This window comes from Myxine glutinosa, chromosome 12 (assembly GCF_964187855.1).
Source record: "Myxine glutinosa chromosome 12, kmMyxGlut1.1, whole genome shotgun sequence".
Taxonomy (NCBI): domain Eukaryota; kingdom Metazoa; phylum Chordata; class Myxini; order Myxiniformes; family Myxinidae; genus Myxine; species Myxine glutinosa.
This window is the reverse complement of record NC_136272.1, coordinates 69,188,220-69,208,138: the sequence shown is the minus strand read 5'-3', so window position 1 is coordinate 69,208,138 and position 19,919 is coordinate 69,188,220. Positions and strand designations below refer to the sequence as shown.

Here is a 19,919-nt window from a genome sequence, read left to right as displayed (position 1 = left end):
TTTAGTTAGCATGACTATGGATGGACCAAATATCAAGAAGAAAGACACAGATGAAGTAAGACAAGCAACACTGAGTATTGCTCAATTACTGCAATACAACAGCTCTGGGAGAAGACGCGAAGGGTCCACTGGTCCATACCACATTAAAAGCAGAGAGACGCCACTACCCATATATCTTGGCATGATGATTCATGGATATACACGTAAACGGGAACTTGTTGATATCTTGTACCACTTAGGCTTATCAGTATCGTATGATAGAGTTCTTAGCATATCCATGGACACGGCTATTTTGGCAGCTCAACAGTATGAATCCGAAGGGGTTGTTTGTCCCCTCATCCTGCGAAAGAATCTGTTCACCACAGCTGCTGTTGATAACCTGGACCACAACCCGAGCTCAACCACTGCCCATGGTGCTTTCCATGGCACAGGCATATCGCTCTTCCAAAACAGAATAACAGAGTCGGACGGAATAATACGTCACAAGTCAGAACTGCAACCGTATCTTTCTATCAAGCAAATACCACCACTCCCTGATTCGTACACAATGCTGACCCCCATCACAGCAAAAAAGGATCCGATGATCCCTCCGATTGAGGGTACACTCAAGTGTGATGGTCAACTTGTTAAAGCTGCCATGGAAGAGGAGAGGAAGTGGCAGTGCAACACGCATCGGCTCATCAATGAAGAGGTACAGAGTATTCATGATCCAATCAGCTGGGCTGTCTTCCATTCCATTACACAGCAATCACGTGACTTTGATGTCACTATCGGATCTCTTCTTCCACTGTTCCCAGATGACTCAAAATCTGTGGCAATGATTCGCCATTCAATGGATGTCATACAACGAGCGGTCCATCTTCTGAATCCCGGACAGGTGCCTGTGTTGACAGTAGACCAACCACTCTTTGCAATTGCTAAGTCGATCCAGTGGAACTGGCCCGAGGAGTATGGGGAAGAGAAGTTTGTCATTCTACTAGGTGGCTTACATATCGAAATGGCTGCCTTGACGACGCTTGGAGACTTGCTCGATGGCAGTGGATGGACACACGCTCTAGCCCAAGCAGACGTTGCTACATCAGGAACTGCTGAATCATTCCTGAAGACGTCACATGTCACACGGACGAGACATGCACACCAAGTTACCGCCAGTGCATTGTCAATACTGTTGCATAAGGCCTACGATGTGAACAGCTGCGAAGAGAGTGAACCCATACCATTTGAAGAATGGTTAAACTGCCAAAGTCTAGGCTCTCTGCTCACCTTCACTCTTTCATTCCCCTTTTCTCCCGCCTCTGGAACAAACTCCCTCACTCCCTTCAATCCCACTCCTCCCTCCAGGTCTTTAAAACAGCTGTTCACCACCATCTCTTATCGTCCCCCATCGAAAACCTTGATCTTTTCTACCCCCGGTAATTCACCCCAGAGTCCGTGCAGTGTTCATATGTTTTAATCCTCTCCCACCTCCCCCCAAGTCCTCCCGATGTCCCTGCTCTCAAATGTTGTGTTTGTGTCCTTCCCCCTCTTCCCCCTCTCTTTTGTGTCCTTCCCCCTCTCTCCCCATCTTGTCTGCCGCTCCCCTTGTTTTTTGTGTTTTGTGTGTCGGTTTGTCTTTTTGTGTGATTAATGTTAGCTCTTTCACGAGCCTCGATCTTGTATACAAAAAAAAAAAAAAAAAAAAAAAAAAAAATGGTGCATGAAGCGAGTTGAAGCCTCTCCACAATTCCAGTTCTGGTTTATCGTCATGCAACTTGAGCTCCTAGTCTTGGTGTATGTACGGTCTCTTCGTGATTCCAACTTCTCGCTTTATGTTGCTGTCCTTACAGCACTTGCACCCTGGTTCTTTGCCTTGGACCACACGCACTACTCTAGGTGGGTGCCGATTCACATTCGCGACATGATGACCTTGCATGAACGACATCCTGGTGTAGCTAGCCAGTTTGCTCAAGGAGGCTTCGTGGTGCACAAAACGAAGCGTCCATTCTCTGCCTTAGCTATCGATCATGCACACGAACAAAATAACAAGGTCGTGAAAGGAGATGGTGGAGCAGTCGGGTTGATGCAAAACCCAAAAGCCTTACTCCGTTGGATGGTGGCGGGACCAGAACTAGCAAGGGTCATTGAGGAGTTTGAGGTCAATTGTCTGGATCTAGGTCCTAGGAAAACTGATAAGACCACTCTCAGGCACCACGAGCATACTGCTTCGGCACAAGTCGCATTTGCTAAGGAGACTGCTGCTCTTGTTCGAGTAATAGAAGACATGGGAAATCCATTCATGGAAGAGAGTGATGACCTCCTGGTACTTGACAGCCGAGATGTTGCTGATCCAGCTGTTGTCCAAACTGTGCGTGCGATAGAGAAGACAGGCGAGGAACAGTATGACAAGTACATGACTGAGCGAGTGATGGAGCGAATTACACCAGTATCTGATCCCATATGTAAAAATCAGATGCCTTTGTTCAGCCGACCACCATGTCGAGTTCTGTCCAAAGCGAAACAGATCGTGACATCACTCAAGAGTGACTGTGCATTGTTTTCCAGACTGTACATTGCCTGTCAAACCCGTGACGGAGACTTGGACAATTTCTTCCAGCATGAGAATCATGCCTACCCTCCGTCATTGTCGCAGCTGGGAAAACTAAGGTTTGGGTCGAAGTCTGATCTTGTTGAATGTCTGGAAAGGTGCTGCACATCATGTGGGGATGCTCCATTAGTTGATGTCATCATATTGGATGGTGCTGCAATCATCAACATGCTCAGGCCTATTGGCATCAAAACGTTCCAAGAATATGCTACACAGGTATTTCTGCCTTATGTCAAAGCACAGCTGCGCAACGTGATGAGAATTGACATAATTTGGGATGCGTACCTGGAAGAGAGTCTGAAGACCACTGCGAGAGAGAATCGAGGAAAAGGTGTTCGGCGGCGTGTTGCACCATCCAACATGATCCCAGGAAATTGGCAAGAGTTCTTGAGATTGGCAGACAACAAGACAGAACTATTCGACTTCTTGGCACACCAGGTAAGCTTTCAGTATTTCACTGGCTTAAAAAAAAACCATATACGTGTAGAATCGATTGTAAACTACACAATATCAATGACATGAAATTTAATCTAGCTTCTTTTCTTTGCCAATTTAGGTTGTAGAACATCTTTCTGCGGAAAAGGATGTGTATACAACATGCGGTCAGAATGTGCTCTGCACGAGAGTTCACCAGGACATCTCATCTCTAGCACCATGTACGCATGAGGAGGAAGACACACGGATGCTCCTTCATACAGTTGATGCAGCAAGGAGAGGGTATCGCCGAATCATGTTGCGTACTGTGGATACAGACGTGCTCGTCCTGGCAGTGTCTACTGTGGCACGCCTTGAAAACACTGAAATTTGGGTTGCTTTTGGCACTGGAAAGCACCTGAGGTACATTCCTGCCCATGATATCGCCACTGAGCTTGGTAGTGAGAAGGCACGTGCACTTCCTATGTTTCACGCCTTCACTGGTTGTGATACGGTGTCGTCATTCGCTGGTCGGGGGAAAAAAACTGCGTTCGACACATGGAAGTCCTTCACTGAAGTGACACCAGTATTCTCTACCTTGCTAACGGACGCGACGTCACTCAATGATTGCATGTCTGTGCTCGAGAAGTATGTCGTCCTGTTGTACGACCGCACATGCACAGAATCTAACGTTGATTCAGCTAGGAAACACATCTTCACTACAAAAGCCAGGTCCATCGACACCATAGGAGCACTGTTACAGCACACAAAACGGGCAGTATACCAAGGTGGACATGTGTGGGGACAGGCACTTGTCCGTTGTCCAGTACTTCCATCACCAGAGACATGTGGTTGGCAGAAGAGTGCCACACAGGGTTGGCAACCATTATGGACGGTATTACCAGAGGCAGTGGCATCTTGTTCCGAGTTGCTCAGGTGTGGGTGCCAGAAAGGTTGTAGGGGACTATGCAAGTGTGTTAGAGCTGCTCTTAAATGTACATCAGTCTGTCGTTGCAGTGGTAATTGTGACCACAATGAGAGCAACTAATAGTTGTTTCAATGTAACATAAACATCCACACTCGAGAAAAACCATACACATTTTCGCACCGAGGGAAATGTTTCAGCGAGAATGTACTTATTAAGTACTACTTAATATCTAAACCCAATGTCCAACATGTCATAATCAACACAGAAGTGTGAATATGTTTAAGGCTCGACGCTGGGTAAATATTCTATAAATGAACCAGCAGAAACTTGAAAAGTGCAAAATTCATGGTGTTGTTCAAAGTAATCGGCAACAATGTAATGGTGTATGGTATGGGAAGTGTTATTTAATGTATAATGCATAGAGTATATATGCATTGGATACAAATGTGTAGATCTATATAATATGTCACTTAGTTTGTGTGGTATTTTTTCCTCCATCTTAATACGATTTAGAATTTCCAACTCGTAGTATAAATGATAAAGTAAAGTCGACTGTTTATGTATCTGGTCGATATCATAGAACTTGGCATTGCCATTGGTCACTATGAATTCAGCTTTTCTTAATTAGTGGTGCCATTTTATCTGACATATGTGAATAAATCTACAACATACTTCATCCATGGTGTGATATGAATTACTGTGTATAATATGACATTTGCTAGATATCGACAAATCGAATGGTGGCGATCTTGAATTTCAACCTGAAATTGACCATTGTATTGATTTATATGCATTTTTCAAAGCAAATAATGGTTCCATTGGATTCGTCATGTACAGAAACATACAAAAAGACACTTCATTCAGGTTTCTGCGTTGACTATTCATAAAGATATGACAATTAACAGATATTTCGAATCGGCCGGCGGCCATTTTGGATTTTTCCACTTTATGGGCTTCTCGGAAAAAATCCTGCTTGGTACTATATCTAAAATCAATTAGTAGGTCCTTAACATCATATATGCCAATTTTGGTGCTTTTACCACAAAACCCACTATCATTTCACAAATCTGCCCCACTACCAGTACTTTCTGCATCTCCCGCCCATTCTCCACCACAACAACAACAGCCAGATTGTCTGCATACAACATCCTTCCCAGAATACCCCTCAAGTGTACTGTTACGAATTTGGTAGAGCAATATGTAGAGCAGAGTAGATCTGAGTAAGTAAAATGCTCCGGGATGTCGCGATAGCTAGAACCAGTATGTGTAGGTGTATGCCGGGATAATTGCGTATGTATTTCCTGTACGGGAACAGGAAGTGCGAAGTAGTCAGGGCGATAAGGGTAACTTTGTGTGTTTTCCCACCCCTGTGGTCAATCCAATGTCCCTTTTTGCACCGCACCTAGACAGGAGGAATTCATGCCCCTAGCGCATCTACATTAATTAATTCCCCCCCTTTCACATCAATGAAACAACACCCACCAAAACGGGCAGGCTGAGACACGATGAGAAGGGCGTGGATCTTTTGACGTCATGGGGGAGGGCGGACGAATTGACGTCACGAGAGGGCGGGACGGGGGACGTGAGGCAAGTGACAACACGAAGGAGAGGAAGAAGAGTTTGGACTTGGACACGAGGCAGAGCAGACGCCATTTGGGGGAACTGAGAGAATTCAGTGGTGATAGAGAGCACTGGACATTTTTCCCTCTCGTTCCTTCCTGCCTTCGTTCCCTCCATCTTCCCTGCGATCGGATCGCGTGTTTGTGTGGGCGGTTGTTGTGCCGAGGTTCGCCCCGTTGGTGGCCGTATTCATGGCCTCGTGCGTACCATCGCCAACCACTCACGATCTCCAAGGCGCCGGGCAGAGACGACAGCCCCAGGAACCGTGGTCCTTCGGACGGGGCGAGCGTTTGAGAGTTGCGGTGCGAGAGGACTGGGGCCGGCGAGCGAGTCGCGTCGGAGAGGCCCCTCCCGCCCACGTGTCAGGGCCTAGCCGTCCATGGCCTGCACTATCTCCACGCCACGCTCCCGAGCGAGCAAAGCTAAGAACACACACACACACACACACACACACACACACACACACACACACACACACACACACACACACACACACACACACACACACACACACACACACACACACACACCCTGTTTGTTCATTTCGTCGTCTGCCCTGTGGTTTGTTTAATAACACTGTCGAGTGGGAGTACTCCATATAGGGGGTTTAGAGCATCACATTTCTTTGCTCTCAGAACCGTTAATAAATCGTTGTATTATTTTCTGTCTATACCTGAACGCAGTTTCCTGATTGATTTGATAGATAAGGCTGCGGGGACTTGCGCTGTTTCCCTCCATTCCATGCGCTTCGATTAGATTTTGGAATCCGCTATTGAGCTTCCGCCTCGGAGTTCAAGCTTCGTGATCGGCTATCCGAGACCGCCCGATATTAATTTCTGCGGTTGCGCGACATTTGTTGTCGAGGAGTGGGATGGAACCCTAGAAGAAAAAAAAAAGTTGGCTTCAGAGTGGAGAATTTGGACGCAAAATTTTGTAGTCGGGAGGCGAAAAAATTTGAATAGTCAATTGGGATTGCACGACGCGAAAGGTGCGTCATTAAATTAATTCAATTCCTGTTGGAAAAGCCACGCGGGAAAGCGACCTCCTTTACGGAGGAGGAGGGCGGTATGGAAAGGAGAATGGAAGATGTGGGAAGGAGCGGGAGTGAGCCAGAAATGGCGGAAATGGAGGATAGCGTTGGAACTTCCCCCGCCGGAGGGACGGCCCCGATGGATTTCCAGGCCTTTTATGAAAACATAATGAAGGCAATGAATGTTCAGACTGAGCACAGCGAACGAACCAGGAAGGAATTGAAGGGCGAAATGCGGGAAATGAAAAGTGGGTTGGAAAATAAAATTGAAGCGCTGGAAAACAAAATGAGTAATGAGATGGGAGACATGGAAAATGAATTAAAGGGAGACATGAACGCACAGGGTGAGCGATTGGGACATCAAATTGGGGGATTGAGTGATGAGATGGGAGAAATGAAAAACAAAATGGATGCCTGGACGAATGAATTGAGGGAAGGACGAACGAATGGTGCCGCCGGGGCACAGGAGAAGCCAAAGGTGGCAAAAATTGAATCGGAACGAGGGGAAGCTAAATTGGGAATGGCAGAGAGTACGGCCCATGCAGATGTGCATGTTCCTCACGCGCAGGGAATTGCACCGGGAATCGCAATTGAAGGAAATGACGAAGGTAGGGAAGGAAATTTACAGGTAGATGGGGAGACCGAATGTGCAAATGGTAATAGGGAATGTTTCCCACCTGGTCTGATTGTTTGTTGGGACCGGGTGGATGTCACAACACCTCAACAGGGGGATGAATTGGAATTGGTGCAGCCACCAGGGCGGTGGTGCAGAGCAATTGGGGGTCCGTGCAATGGAGCCGGACCGGGATTTATTGGGGATAATGATGAAAACCTGGCGGGGCCAGAAATGATTTGTGATGATGATGATGATGATGATGATGATGATGAGGATGATGTGACACAGCGGCTGGGGACCTGGGACAGTCCCATGGAGGTAAAGGTTGACCAGGCCCAAAGGAGTCTGGGTAATGAGGTGAGTTGGTCCGAGGAGGTGGTTGGAATGACCATGGGGGCGCTCACCGTACACTATGATTTGGAAACAGAGGCTCCAAAATTGGACAACCAGTTGGGGGAGTGTATTGGCTCCGGGCTGGATTTGGACCTTGGAGGATCGGGAGATAGAGCCTCCGAAGATTTGGTCCCCGTCGGGAATGTGGACCAGCTGCAGGGAGGGGCAAAACAACCCGAGGGAGTTGTTACCTGCAGCTGTGGTTTGGCATGAAAGAAGTCTCGAAGAACCCCAGACTGTCATCACGGGACTTACAGGTAGCTCTTGCCACTGTTGATGTCAAAGTGCACGAGTCTACCATTAGAAAGAGGCTGCACAAATTTGATCTACATTGGAGGTGTGCTAGGAGGAAACCTTTGCTGTCCAGAAAGAACATCAGGGCAAGGCTAAAGTTTGCCAATGAACACCGAGGCAAAGACCAGCACTTCTGGAACAATGTGCTCTGTACAGATGAGTCAAAGGTAGAGCTATTTGGCCACAGTACCAGAAGACATGTTTGGCGAAAACCAAAGACAGCATTTGACCACAAGAACCTGATACCAACTGTAAAGCATGGTGGTGGAAATATTATGGTGTGGGGCAGCTTTGCTGCATCAGGGCCTGGGCAGCTCACCATCATAGAATCCACTATGAATTCTTCATTGTATCAGAGGGTGCTTGAGGATAATGTGAGGCCATCTGTCGGAAGGTTGAAGCTCAACCGATGGAGGACCTTGCAACATGACAATGACCCTAAACATACCAGTAAATCCACCAAGGAATGGCTGAAAAGAAAGGAATGGGGGGTTCTGGAATGGCCAAGTCAAAGTCCGTATCTAAATCCCATCGAGATGTTGTGGGGGGATTTTGAAACGAGCTGTGCATGTAAGAAACCCCTCAAACATCGCACAGCTGAAAGAATTCTGCATGGAGGAGTGGGCAAAAATTTCTCCCAGTCGATATCAGAGACTGGTAGACATTTATAAGAAACGCCGACTTGAGGTTGTTTCTGCCAAAAGGGGCAATACCACCTATTAGAGCCAAGGGTGTACTTACTTTTTCCACATGAGAAATTTGCATTTATGTTTATTTAAATTATACAATGGACTACAAAATGTAAATGTTTCATGATATTTTTTATATTATATCACCTTTATCTATCAATATTGTTGAAATGAAGATCAAATAGCTGTGTGTTGAAATATGTTGAAAAAGTCAAAACTTTACATGGGGTGTACTTACTTTTTTCCTAAAGTACTTTTTCTTTTTCCTTTACTTACTTACTATGGTGTTGGCTTATCGGTTAGGGTGCCGGCTTGGAATCGTAGGATCCTGGGTTCGAATCCCGGTCGATCGCTGAATTAACGCCAGGGGGGTTGATTCAGCCTGTCATCCTTCCGAGGTCGGCAAATTGAGTACCAGCTTGCTGGGATGAATGATCACGGTTTGTACCCCGATTTAGAATAGGTACACCGTATCCCTGCGCATCGTAAGAGCGTGACCAAGGGTTGGTATCAGGAAGGGCATCCAGCCATAAAAACATTGCCTCAAACAGGGAACCATGATTGTAATGAGGCCCGCAATGCTAACCCCCGCCCTAGCGGGGAAAATGGCCTTAAAACGATCATTCATTCATTCATATTCCCAATGGTGAAGAAACACTTAAAAATTATAGTAGCCGGATCCGAATCGGGATCTTCACCAAAATCTAACAATTTCGTCCTTGTCATATACGCTACATCTCTGCCAAATTTCGTCAGAATCCGTCCACAACTTTTTGAGATATTTTGTTCACAAACGGACAGACAAACAAACAAACAGACAGACAGACAGGGGTGAAAACATAACCTCCATCCACCTTGTGGATGTAACAAGAAAACAAACAAACAAACAAAAACAGAGTGAAAACTGAGAACTCCCTTTCAGCGTGCGTCATCGCTGGGCCCCATTCAGCGCCCGGTGATGACGTCATGCAGCGCCTGGAGATGGAATAGGGAGGAGCGGAGTACAATATAATTATTGCAGAACTCAGGCTGCAAATGACATCATCTCAAACTCTGTAATCTGTCATCAGATCATTTCCACTTCAATTTCCAAATAGGATAAACATTCAAGCAGGGCCCCTGAATACCATTAGTATACAGCTTGGAAAGTGTGTGCTCGGTGATTACGATTATGTGGTGTGCCAGAATATATCTCAACCAGGCCCGTGGCATGCAGACAGCTGACCGATGTTGCAGTAGCAACCCTGTGATCCTCCACATCCAAGATGGTGTAACCCCGCCTTCGCGAAGCCAGGGCCACAAAAGAGTGAGAGAGAGGAAGGGAGTGGGAGTGGGAGTGGGAGTGGGAGTGGGAGAGACAGAGACGGACACAGAGACGGACACAGAGACGGACACAGAGACGGACACAGAGACGGACACAGAGACGGACACAGAGACGGACACAGAGACAGACACAGAGACAGACACAGAGACAGACACAGAGACAGACACAGAGACAGACACAGAGACAGACACAGAGAGACAGACACGGAGAGACAGACACAGAGAGACAGACACAGAGAGACAGACACAGAGAGACAGACACAGAGAGACAGGCACAGAGAGACAGGCACAGAGACACAGACACACAGACACACAGACAGACACAGACACACAGACAGACACAGACACACAGAGAGACACAGACACACAGACACAGACACACAGAGAGACACAGACACAGAGAGACACAGACACAGAGAGACACAGACACAGAGAGACACAGACACAGAGAGACACAGACACAGAGAGACACAGACACAGAGAGACACAGACACAGAGAGACACAGACACAGAGAGACACAGACACAGAGAGACACAGACACAGAGAGACACAGACACAGAGAGACGTAGAGAAATTCATGGAGCCCTTTTATGAATTTCCATCCAGGTGCAGCTATATATAAATTTTAGCCCTATCTCTTAATGGTGAAGAATCACTTAAAAGTTAAATAATTGTCGTATCCGAATTCATCTCCAGATTTTCACCCACATTGAACGAATTCTTCCTTGTCACACACCCAACCGGTCCACCAAGTGTCGTTCAAATCCATCCACAACTTTTTGATCTATCCTGCTATGTATCGATTTTATCCCTATCTCCCCATGGTGAAGAATCACTTAAAATATTAAATAATTCTCATATCCGAATCAATATTCAGATCTTTACCAAAATCGAGCGAATTCTTCCTTGTCACACACCCAACGTGATATTGTGGCGGGCACAAGGGGCAATAATTCCGCGCACCAGTGGGTAGCGCGAGCGTCCAGGCGAGGAACTAAAATGCATGCCCCGCCTTTCGACCGATTGGCCACGCCCGGGGGCAAGGCGTGGCCTCGGGACATATATGCGGGCTCTAAGTTCGAGCCCGCCCAGTGCTGAAGTGCGAGCTCTGAATAAAGACTCTTGTTGTACCAACGCGTTGTGGCCTACCTCTCTGGCAATCGAGTCGTGTGTGCGCAGCACCACACTGGTGACCCCGATTGGTTCAGCCGTTGCGGACCCCCGAACGCGCCATGGCTACCAACGCCGTCGCAATCAAACTCCCGGAGTTTTGGGAAGCGCAAGCCGACGTTTGGTTTGTGCAGGCCGAAGCTCAATTTCAGCTCCGAGGCATCGCGGCGGATGAGACCCGGTACTACCACGTGGTCGCCGCCCTCGGGCCCGGCACTGCCGCCTGAGTCGTGTCCATCCTTCGGCGCCCGCCGGGCGACCACAAGTACGAGGCGCTCAAATGTCTCCTCCTCGCCACGTTCGGGGTCACAGAGATCGAATGTGCCGACCGTCTCCTGGACCTTCCCGCCCTCGGCGACACACGACCATCCGCCCGGATGGATTTCATGCTGTCTCTGCTTGGGGACCAGCGCCTGGATTTCTTGTTCCGCGCACTTTTCCTCCGCCAGCTACCGATACAGGTGCGCCTCGCGCTGGCCGGTTCCAACATCACGGAACCCCACGCCCTGGCCGGAGAGGCCGACAAGTTTTTCGCGGCCTGCGACACGCGGTCGGTTTATGGTACTGCCGTAGTGGCTCCCGGTGCGGAGGCTCCAGTGCCCCCAGCTTCCCTCGTGGCCGCTGCTGCGCCCAGCCCACCACCGCCGCCACCACCACCACCGCCGCCGGCACGGCCGACGTGGCCGCCACCGCCGCAAACCTGGTGCTACTACCATGCCAGGTTCGGCCGCAAGGCTAAAACGTGCCGCCCGCCGTGTTCTTTTGACGGGTCGGGAAACGACCTGGCCGGCGCTCACTTGCGGCCCTGAGCGTCGGCCATTCCGGCAGCCTCCTGTTCATCATGGACACCTTGTCCGGGCGCCGTTTTCTTTGCGACACAGGAGCGCAGGTAAGCGTCCTCCCTGCCTCCACGTCCGACAAGCAAACCGCGGGCCGGGGCCCCGCTTTGCTTGCCGCCAACGGTACACCCATCCGCACATTCGGGAAGCGTTGCCTCTCACTGCGGTTCGGAGGGCAGCGCTTTCAATGGTCGTTCATTACCGCCAGCGTGCCAATGGCCCTGCTCGGCGCGGACTTCCTCTGTGCGCATGGGCTGTTGGTCGACGTTAAGCGCAGACGTCTCGTCCAGGCCGAAACCTTCAGCTCGCTCGCTTGTTCGCTGAGCGGCTCGTTGAGCAGCTTGCTGAGCAGCTCGCCAAGCGGCTTGCTGAAAGGTTCCCTCCCGGTGAGGTTAGTCTGCACGCTTCCGGCAGCGGACGAGTTTACCTGCCTCCTCGCCAGCTTCCCGGCCCTCACGCGGCCCACCTTCTCAGCGGTGGCCGTCAAACACGGGGTGGAGCACTATATCCCCATGGTCGGGCCACCGGTCTACGCCCGGGCACGCCGACTTGACCCCTCGAAGCTCGCCGTGGCGAAAGCGGAGTTCGCCACGCTGGAACGGCTGGGGATCGTACGGTGCTCCAACAGCGCTTGGGCTTCTCCTCTGCACATTGTGCTGAAGCCCCGCGGAGGATGGCGGCCGTGCGGTGACTACCGCCGGCTCAATGATGCCGCCACCCCCGACCGCTACCCGGTCCCGCACATCCAGGACTTTTCCGCCCGGTTGGCGAACACGACCGTGTTCTCCAAGGTGGACCTCATCCGGGACTACCACCAGGTCCCCGTCCAACCGGACGATGTCCCAAAGACGGCCGTCATCACCCCTTTCGGCCTCTTTGAGTTCCTGCGAATGCCTTTTGGGTTGAAGAATGCGGCCGAGGCGTTCCAACGGCTCATGGACAGCGTCTTGCGTGACTTACCCTTCATCTATGTCTACCTGGACGACATCCTAGTCGCGAGCGCGTCCCGGGAGGAGCACCTGCTCCACCTCAGCACACTTTTCGAACGCGTGGGCCAGCATGGCCTGATCATCAACCCCGCAAAGTGCCGTTTCGGCATCGCTGCCATCGACGTCTTGGGGCACCGCATCACCAGGCACGGGGCCATCCCTTTACCAGCCAGGGTGGAGGCGGTCAGGGATTTCCCGCGCCCCCGCACGATCAAGGGGCTCCAGGAGTTCCTGGGCAGGGTAAATTTTTACCACCGCTTCGTGCCCCACGTCGCCCAGCTCCTCCGCCCCCTGCATGAGGCCCTCTGGGGCAAGCCGGGCAAAGGTGACATCGCCTGGTCGGAGCCGATGGCCGCGGCGTTTGCGGGCGCAAAGCTGGCCCTGGCCAACGCCACCATGCTGGCGCACCCGATGCACCGATCGCCTCACCACCGACGCGTCGGACTACGCGGTGGGCGCGGTGCACGAGCAGTGGGTGAGTGGTGCTTGGCAGCCGCTGGCATTTTTTAGCCGGCAGCTTTGCTCGCACGAACGCCGCTATAGCACCTTCAACCGCGAGCTGCTCGGGCTCCACCTGGCAGTCCGACACTTCCGCCATCTGCTCGAGGGCCGCCCGTTCACGGCTTTCGTCGACCACAAGCCCCTTGTGTTCGTGATGGCCAAGGTCGCTGAGCCATGGTCGGCACGGCAGCAGCGTCACCTCTCTGCCGTGTCCGAGTACACGACGGACATCCGTCACGTCGCGGGGAAAGACAACCCGGTGGCGGATTGCCTTTCCCGGTCCGTCGCGCACGCGGTCCACCTCGGGATCGACTATGCCTGGATGGCGGAGGACCAGACCGCCGACCCCGGCGTCCAGGCCTTGCGGACCGCCGTCGAGGGCCTCCGTGTCACCGAGGTGCCGTTCGATGTCACGGGCGCGGCCCTTCTGTGTGACGTCTCCCTCGGCCGGCCTCGCCCCATCGTGCCCGCTGGCTGGCAGCGCACGGTTTTCGACGCCATCCACGGCCTGTCCCACCCGGGCACGAAGGCCTCCCAGTAGCTCGTCGCGGCGAAGTTCATCTGGCATGGCCTCAGGAAGGACGTCCGCGACTGGGCCAGGACGTGCCTCGCGTGCCAGCGCGCAAAGGTCCACCGCCACACCCAGGCCCCGTTGGCCCCGTTTACGGTGCCCGAGCGTCAGTTCGACCACGTCCACGTCGACTTGGTGGGACCTCTGCCCCCCTCGCGGGGGTTCACCCACCTCCTCACCATGGTGGACCGCACCACTCGGTGGCCGGAGGCCATGCCATTGGCAGCGACGTCTGCGGCTGATGTGGCGCAAGCCTTCATTGCCACTTGGGTTGCCCGGTTCGGTGCCCCCTCGGACATCTCGTCCGACCGCTGCCCCCAGTTCACCTCGGAGCTCTGGGGCACGGTGGCGCAAGGGCTCGGCGTCCAACTGCACCGCACCACGGCCTACCACCCCCAGGCCAATGGCCTGTGCGAGCGCTTTCATCGCTCGATGAAGGCCGCGCTCCGGGCCAGCCTCTGCGACGGCAGCTGGGCCGACAGGCTCCCCTGGGTCTCAGGACGGCGCCCAAGGACGACCTGCGCACGTCCTCGGCGGAGCTGGTTTTCGGGCAACCACTGCGGGTACCGGGCAAATTTATCCCCGACTCCATGCTCCGCGGCGCAACAGTGCTCCACCCTGCAGGAGACCGCCCGGAGGTTCACCCCGGTGCCGACGGCACACCACGGTTGCCCGTCCTCCCACGTCGCCCCGGAGCTTCGCACGGCGGAGTACGTCTTCGTCCGGCACGACGCCCTCCGGGCACCGCTACGGCCCCCGTACGACGGGCCCTTCTGCGTGCTGGAGACCGGGGACAAATATTTCACCGTCGACATCGGCGGCGCCCCGGATCGTATCTCACTGGACCGCCTCAAACCGGCCCACCTCGATCTGGACCACCCCCCGCAAGCAGCTCTGCCTCCGCGTCGAGGCCGCCCCCCGGCATTCAGACCCCCAGCCCCACCGTCCCGCTACCCCCCAGCCCTGCACGCATCGCCAGGGGGCGTTTCGGCCGGGTCATCCAGCTTCCCCGCAAGCTCACCCTTCAGGTGCGCGGGAATTCTGGGGGGGGGGGGGGCGCGTGTGGCGGGCACAAGGGGCAATAATTCCGCGCACCGGTGGGTGGCGCGAGCGTCCAGGCGGGGAACTAAAATGCATGCCCCGCCTTTCGACCGATCGGCCACGCCCGGGGGCAAGGCGTGGCCTCGGGACATATATGCGGGCTCTAAGCTCGAGCCCGCCCAGTGCTGAAGTGCGAGCTCTTAATAAAGACACTTGTTGTACCAACGCGTTGTGGCCTACCTCTCTGGCAATCGAGTCGTGTGTGCGCAGCACCACAATATTCTCTTTTTGACTTTTTTTTTTTTTTGAGATGCTCTCTTCACAGTCAGACAAATAGTGAAATAGATAGACAGGGGTGAAAACATAACCATCCACCTTCGATGACCGCAGCTAATAATTCTCTCCTCTTTGGAAGGATTTTGTTTCGTCGCAAAAGTGAGTCAATATTGAGGTGATCGACACGACATCCATATTTAGTAATGCTTCAACACGCGAAGCGCGCTCGATCGAAACGAGCGTGCTTCCGGGTTCTTTGGTTTAGAACCAGCTGAGCGATCGTCATGCCAACGTGACGTCATCGCTTCGGAGCTCTATACTCTATGCCCTATGGGGTAGGTAACAGATCGGTATTAAGGGTACAAATGCTGTCAAATCGTAATATGTCAGTATTAAGGGTACATATTATAATAGATCAGAGATAATATTTGTTCAAATGCCACATTTGCATACGTAATAAATATCTCCCATTATCCTGTCGTCCACAAATCTTTAAGTTGAAATGCGGTACATTAGTTTATATTAAAATTAGTTTATGTTATATTTGCTTTTTGTACAGTAAATATTTTTCTTCACCCTAATAAGAATATAGCCCATAGTATTCTTGGTTTTCAAACTATATCAGTTAAAAAATTATTCATTCAAAAAAATTATTCATTCGTTCCTGTCACGCCCGTCTCCGGTCTGCGACGGATTCCTTTCACGTCGTCATGTAAATCTTTCAGTCTTCCACGACCGTTTCCTTTACGTCATTATTCCTCCATTCCCGTTACAGTATAAATGTTTCGAGCTTCTCCTTCTTCTTCTTCACCGATGAACCACGTGAAGCCTCCTGCTCGTCCCGCCTTCAATACGTCACGCTTCTTCTTCAGCACCCAGTCCAGTCCAGCCTCCGCCTCCGCCTTGTCCTGTCCCGCCTTCTTCAATATTCCCTTTCCCCACTTATTCCTTCCCCCTTTCTCAGCCGTATCTCATTCCCTATTAACTATCTTTCCGTCTCTTTCGTTCCCTTTTTTTTTCTTCCTCAAAAATATTCTTCACTAATCCATCCAAGTTGCATCCCGTAAAATTCTTCTTAATCCTCGGTCATTCTTACACATCGATCGCCCATGGTTTTACCTCCTCTCCCGCCCCCATCTTCACCCTCCTCCCGTCCACATTTCGCTTCCGAACATCCTCTGGCTCTTCCTCTCGCGTCCCTCGGTGTGTGTCCGGAGCGATGACGGGCGTCGCCGCGGTCTCTTTCTTCTCAAACAGCTGTCGTTTCGGGGGTTGTGGACTTACGTTTCCCTCCCTAGGGGAACTGATCGAGCACATCGAGGATACGCACATCGGTAACGCTGTTAAACGTGCACGCCGATCATGGTCATGCACTGGAGGCAGCAGACGACAATGTGGAGGAGGAGGTTGATTATGTCCTTGTGGAAGATTATGTGGTTATAGTGCAGGAGGAAGATGATGCAATGGCGGAGGATAATGTGGTGGATGATGTGAATGATGCTGCGGAAAAGGAGGGTCATAAGGAGGAGGATGTTATTGTTATGGTGGTTGTGGAGGAGGAGTATGCTGTGGTGGACTAGAAGGATGCTGCTGTGGTGTTTGTGGAGGAGGAGAATGCTGACTGTGGTGTTGGTGGAGGAGGAGAATGTTGACTGTGGTGTTGGTGGAGGAAGAGAATGCTGTGGTGGTGGTGGTGGAGAAGGAGAATGCTGTGGTGGTGGTGGAGTTGTTGGGAGTGGAGGAGGACAATGCTGTGGTGTTGGTGGAGGAGGACAATGCTGACTGTGGTGTTGGTGGAGGAGAATGCTGTAGTAGTGGTGGTGGAGGAGGAGAATGCTGTGGTGGTGGTGGTGGTGGAGGAGGAGAATGCTGTGGTGGTGGAGGTGGAGGAGGAGAATGCTGTGGTGGTGGAGGTGGAGGAGGAGAATGCTGTGGTGGTGGTGGAGGTGTTGGGAGTGGAGGAGGAGTATGCTGTGGTGGACTAGATGGATGCTGCTGTGGTGTTTGTGTAGGAGGAGAATGCTGACTGTGGTGTTGGTGGAGGAGGAGAATGTTGACTGTGGTGTTGGTGGAGGAAGAGAATGCTGTGGTGGTGGTGGTTGAGGAGGAGGAGGAGAATGCTGTGGTGGTGGTGGAGTTGTTGGGAGTGGAGGAGGAGAATGCTGTGGTGTTGGTGGAGGAGGACAATGCTGACTGTGGTGTTGGTGGAGGAGAATGCTGTAGTAGTGGTGGTAGAGGAGGAGAATGCTGTGGTGGTGGAGGTGGAGGAGGGGAATGCTGTGGTGGTAGTGGAGGTGTTGGGAGTGGAGGAGGAGAATGCTGTGGAGGTGTTGGGAGTGGAGGAGGAGGATGCTGTGGTCATAAAGGAGGAGGATGCTGTGGTCATAGAGGAGGAGGATGCTGTGGTCATAGAGGTCATAGTAGTCATAGTGGAGGAGGAGGAGGAGGAGGAGGATGCTGTGGTCATAGAGAAGGAGGAGGATGCTGTGGTCATAGAGGAGCAGGATGCTGTGGTCATAGTGGAGGAGGATGCTGTGGTCATAGAGGAGGAGGAGGATGCCGTGGTCATAGAGGAGCAGGATGCCGTGGTCATAGAGGAGGAGGATGCCGTGGTCATAGAGGAGGATGCCGTGGTCATGGAGGAGGATGCCGTGGTCATGGAGGAGGATGCCGTGGTCATGGAGGAGGATGCCGTGGTCATGGAGGAGGATGCCGTGGTCATGGAGGAGGATGCCGTGGTCATGGAGGAGGATGCCGTGGTCATGGAGGAGGATGCCGTGGTCGGTGGAGGAGGATGCCCTGGTCGGTGGAGGAGGATGCCGTGGTCGGTGGAGGAGGATGCCGTGGTCGGTGGAGGAGGATGCCGTGGTCGGTGGAGGAGGATGCCGTGGTCGGTGGAGAAGGATGCCGTGGTCGGTGGAGGAGGATGCCGTGGTCGGTGGAGGAGGATGCCGTGGTCGGTGGAGGAGGATGCCGTGGTCGGTGGAGGAGGATGCCGTGGTCGGTGGAGGAGGATGCCGTGGTCGGTGGAGGAGGATGCCGTGGTCGGTGGAGGAGGATGCCGTGGTCGGTGGAGGAGGATGCCGTGGTCGGTGGAGGAGGATGCCGTGGTCGGTGGAGGAGGATGCCGTGGTCGGTGGAGGAGGATGCCGTGGTCGGTGGAGGAGGCTGCCGTGGTCGGTGGAGGAGGCTGCCGTGGTCGGTGGAGGAGGATGCCGTGGTCGGTGGAGGAGGATGCCGTGGTCGGTGGAGGAGGATGCCGTGGTCGGTGGAGGAGGATGCCGTGGTCGGTGGAGGAGGATGCCGTGGTCGGTGGAGGAGGATGCCGTGGTCGGTGGAGGAGGATGCCGTGGTCGGTGGAGGAGGATGCCGTGGTCGGTGGAGGAGGATGCCGTGGTCGGTGGAGGAGGGTGCCGTGGTCGGTGGAGGAGGGTGCCGTGGTCGGTGGAGGAGGGTGCCGTGGTCGGTGGAGGAGGATGCCGTGGTCGGTGGAGGAGGGTGCCGTGGTCGGTGGAGGAGGGTGCCGTGGTCGGTGGAGGAGGGTGCCGTGGTGGAGGTGGAGGAGGGTGCCGTGGTGGAGGTGGAGGAGGGTGCCGTGGTGGAGGTGGAGGAGGGTGCCGTGGTGGAGGTGGAGGAGGGTGCCGTGGTGGAGGTGGAGGAGGGTGCCGTGGTGGAGGTGGAGGAGGGTGCCGTGGTGGAGGTGGAGGAGGGTGCCGTGGTGGAGGTGGAGGAGGGTGCCGTGGTGGAGGTGGAGGAGGGTGCCGTGGTGGAGGTGGAGGAGGGTGCCGTGGTGGAGGTGGAGGAGGGTGCCGTGGTGGAGGTGGAGGAGGGTGCCGTGGTGGAGGTGGAGGAGGGTGCCGTGGTGGAGGTGGAGGAGGGTGCCGTGGTCGGTGGAGGAGGGTGCCGTGGTCGGTGGAGAAGGATGCCGTGGTCGGTGGAGGAGGATGCCGTGGTCGGTGGAGGAGGATGCCGTGGTCGGTGGAGGAGGATGCCGTGGTCGGTGGAGGAGGATGCCGTGGTCGGTGGAGGAGGATGCCGTGGTCGGTGGAGGAGGATGCCGTGGTCGGTGGAGGAGGATGCCGTGGTCGGTGGAGGAGGATGCCGTGGTCGGTGGAGGAGGATGCCGTGGTCGGTGGAGGAGGATGCCGTGGTCGGTGGAGGAGGCTGCCGTGGTCGGTGGAGGAGGCTGCCGTGGTCGGTGGAGGAGGATGCCGTGGTCGGTGGAGGAGGATGCCGTGGTCGGTGGAGGAGGATGCCGTGGTCGGTGGAGGAGGATGCCGTGGTCGGTGGAGGAGGATGCCGTGGTCGGTGGAGGAGGATGCCGTGGTCGGTGGAGGAGGATGCCGTGGTCGGTGGAGGAGGATGCCGTGGTCGGTGGAGGAGGATGCCGTGGTCGGTGGAGGAGGATGCCGTGGTCGGTGGAGGAGGATGCCGTGGTCGGTGGAGGAGGATGCCGTGGTCGGTGGAGGAGGATGCCGTGGTCGGTGGAGGAGGATGCCGTGGTCGGTGGAGGAGGATGCCGTGGTCGGTGGAGGAGGATGCCGTGGTCGGTGGAGGAGGATGCCGTGGTCGGTGGAGGAGGATGCCGTGGTCGGTGGAGGAGGATGCCGTGGTCGGTGGAGGAGGATGCCGTGGTCGGT

General features: G+C 53.4%; 1 protein-coding gene across 2 annotated transcripts in view; it reads left to right on the top strand.

Moving 5' to 3' along the window:
- The first annotated feature begins 16,027 nt into the window (after window positions 1-16,027).
- JAZF1 (JAZF zinc finger 1) overlaps window positions 16,028-19,919 on the top strand; it is a 53,376-nt gene continuing 49,484 nt past the window's right edge. For both annotated transcript variants that reach the window (XM_068131869.2, XM_068131870.2), the window contains exon 1: window positions 16,028-16,613. In XM_068131869.2, coding sequence (XP_067987970.1) covers window positions 16,499-16,613 — 115 coding nt within the window. In that variant the 5' untranslated portion in view covers window positions 16,028-16,498. The remainder of the gene's footprint in view (window positions 16,614-19,919) is intronic.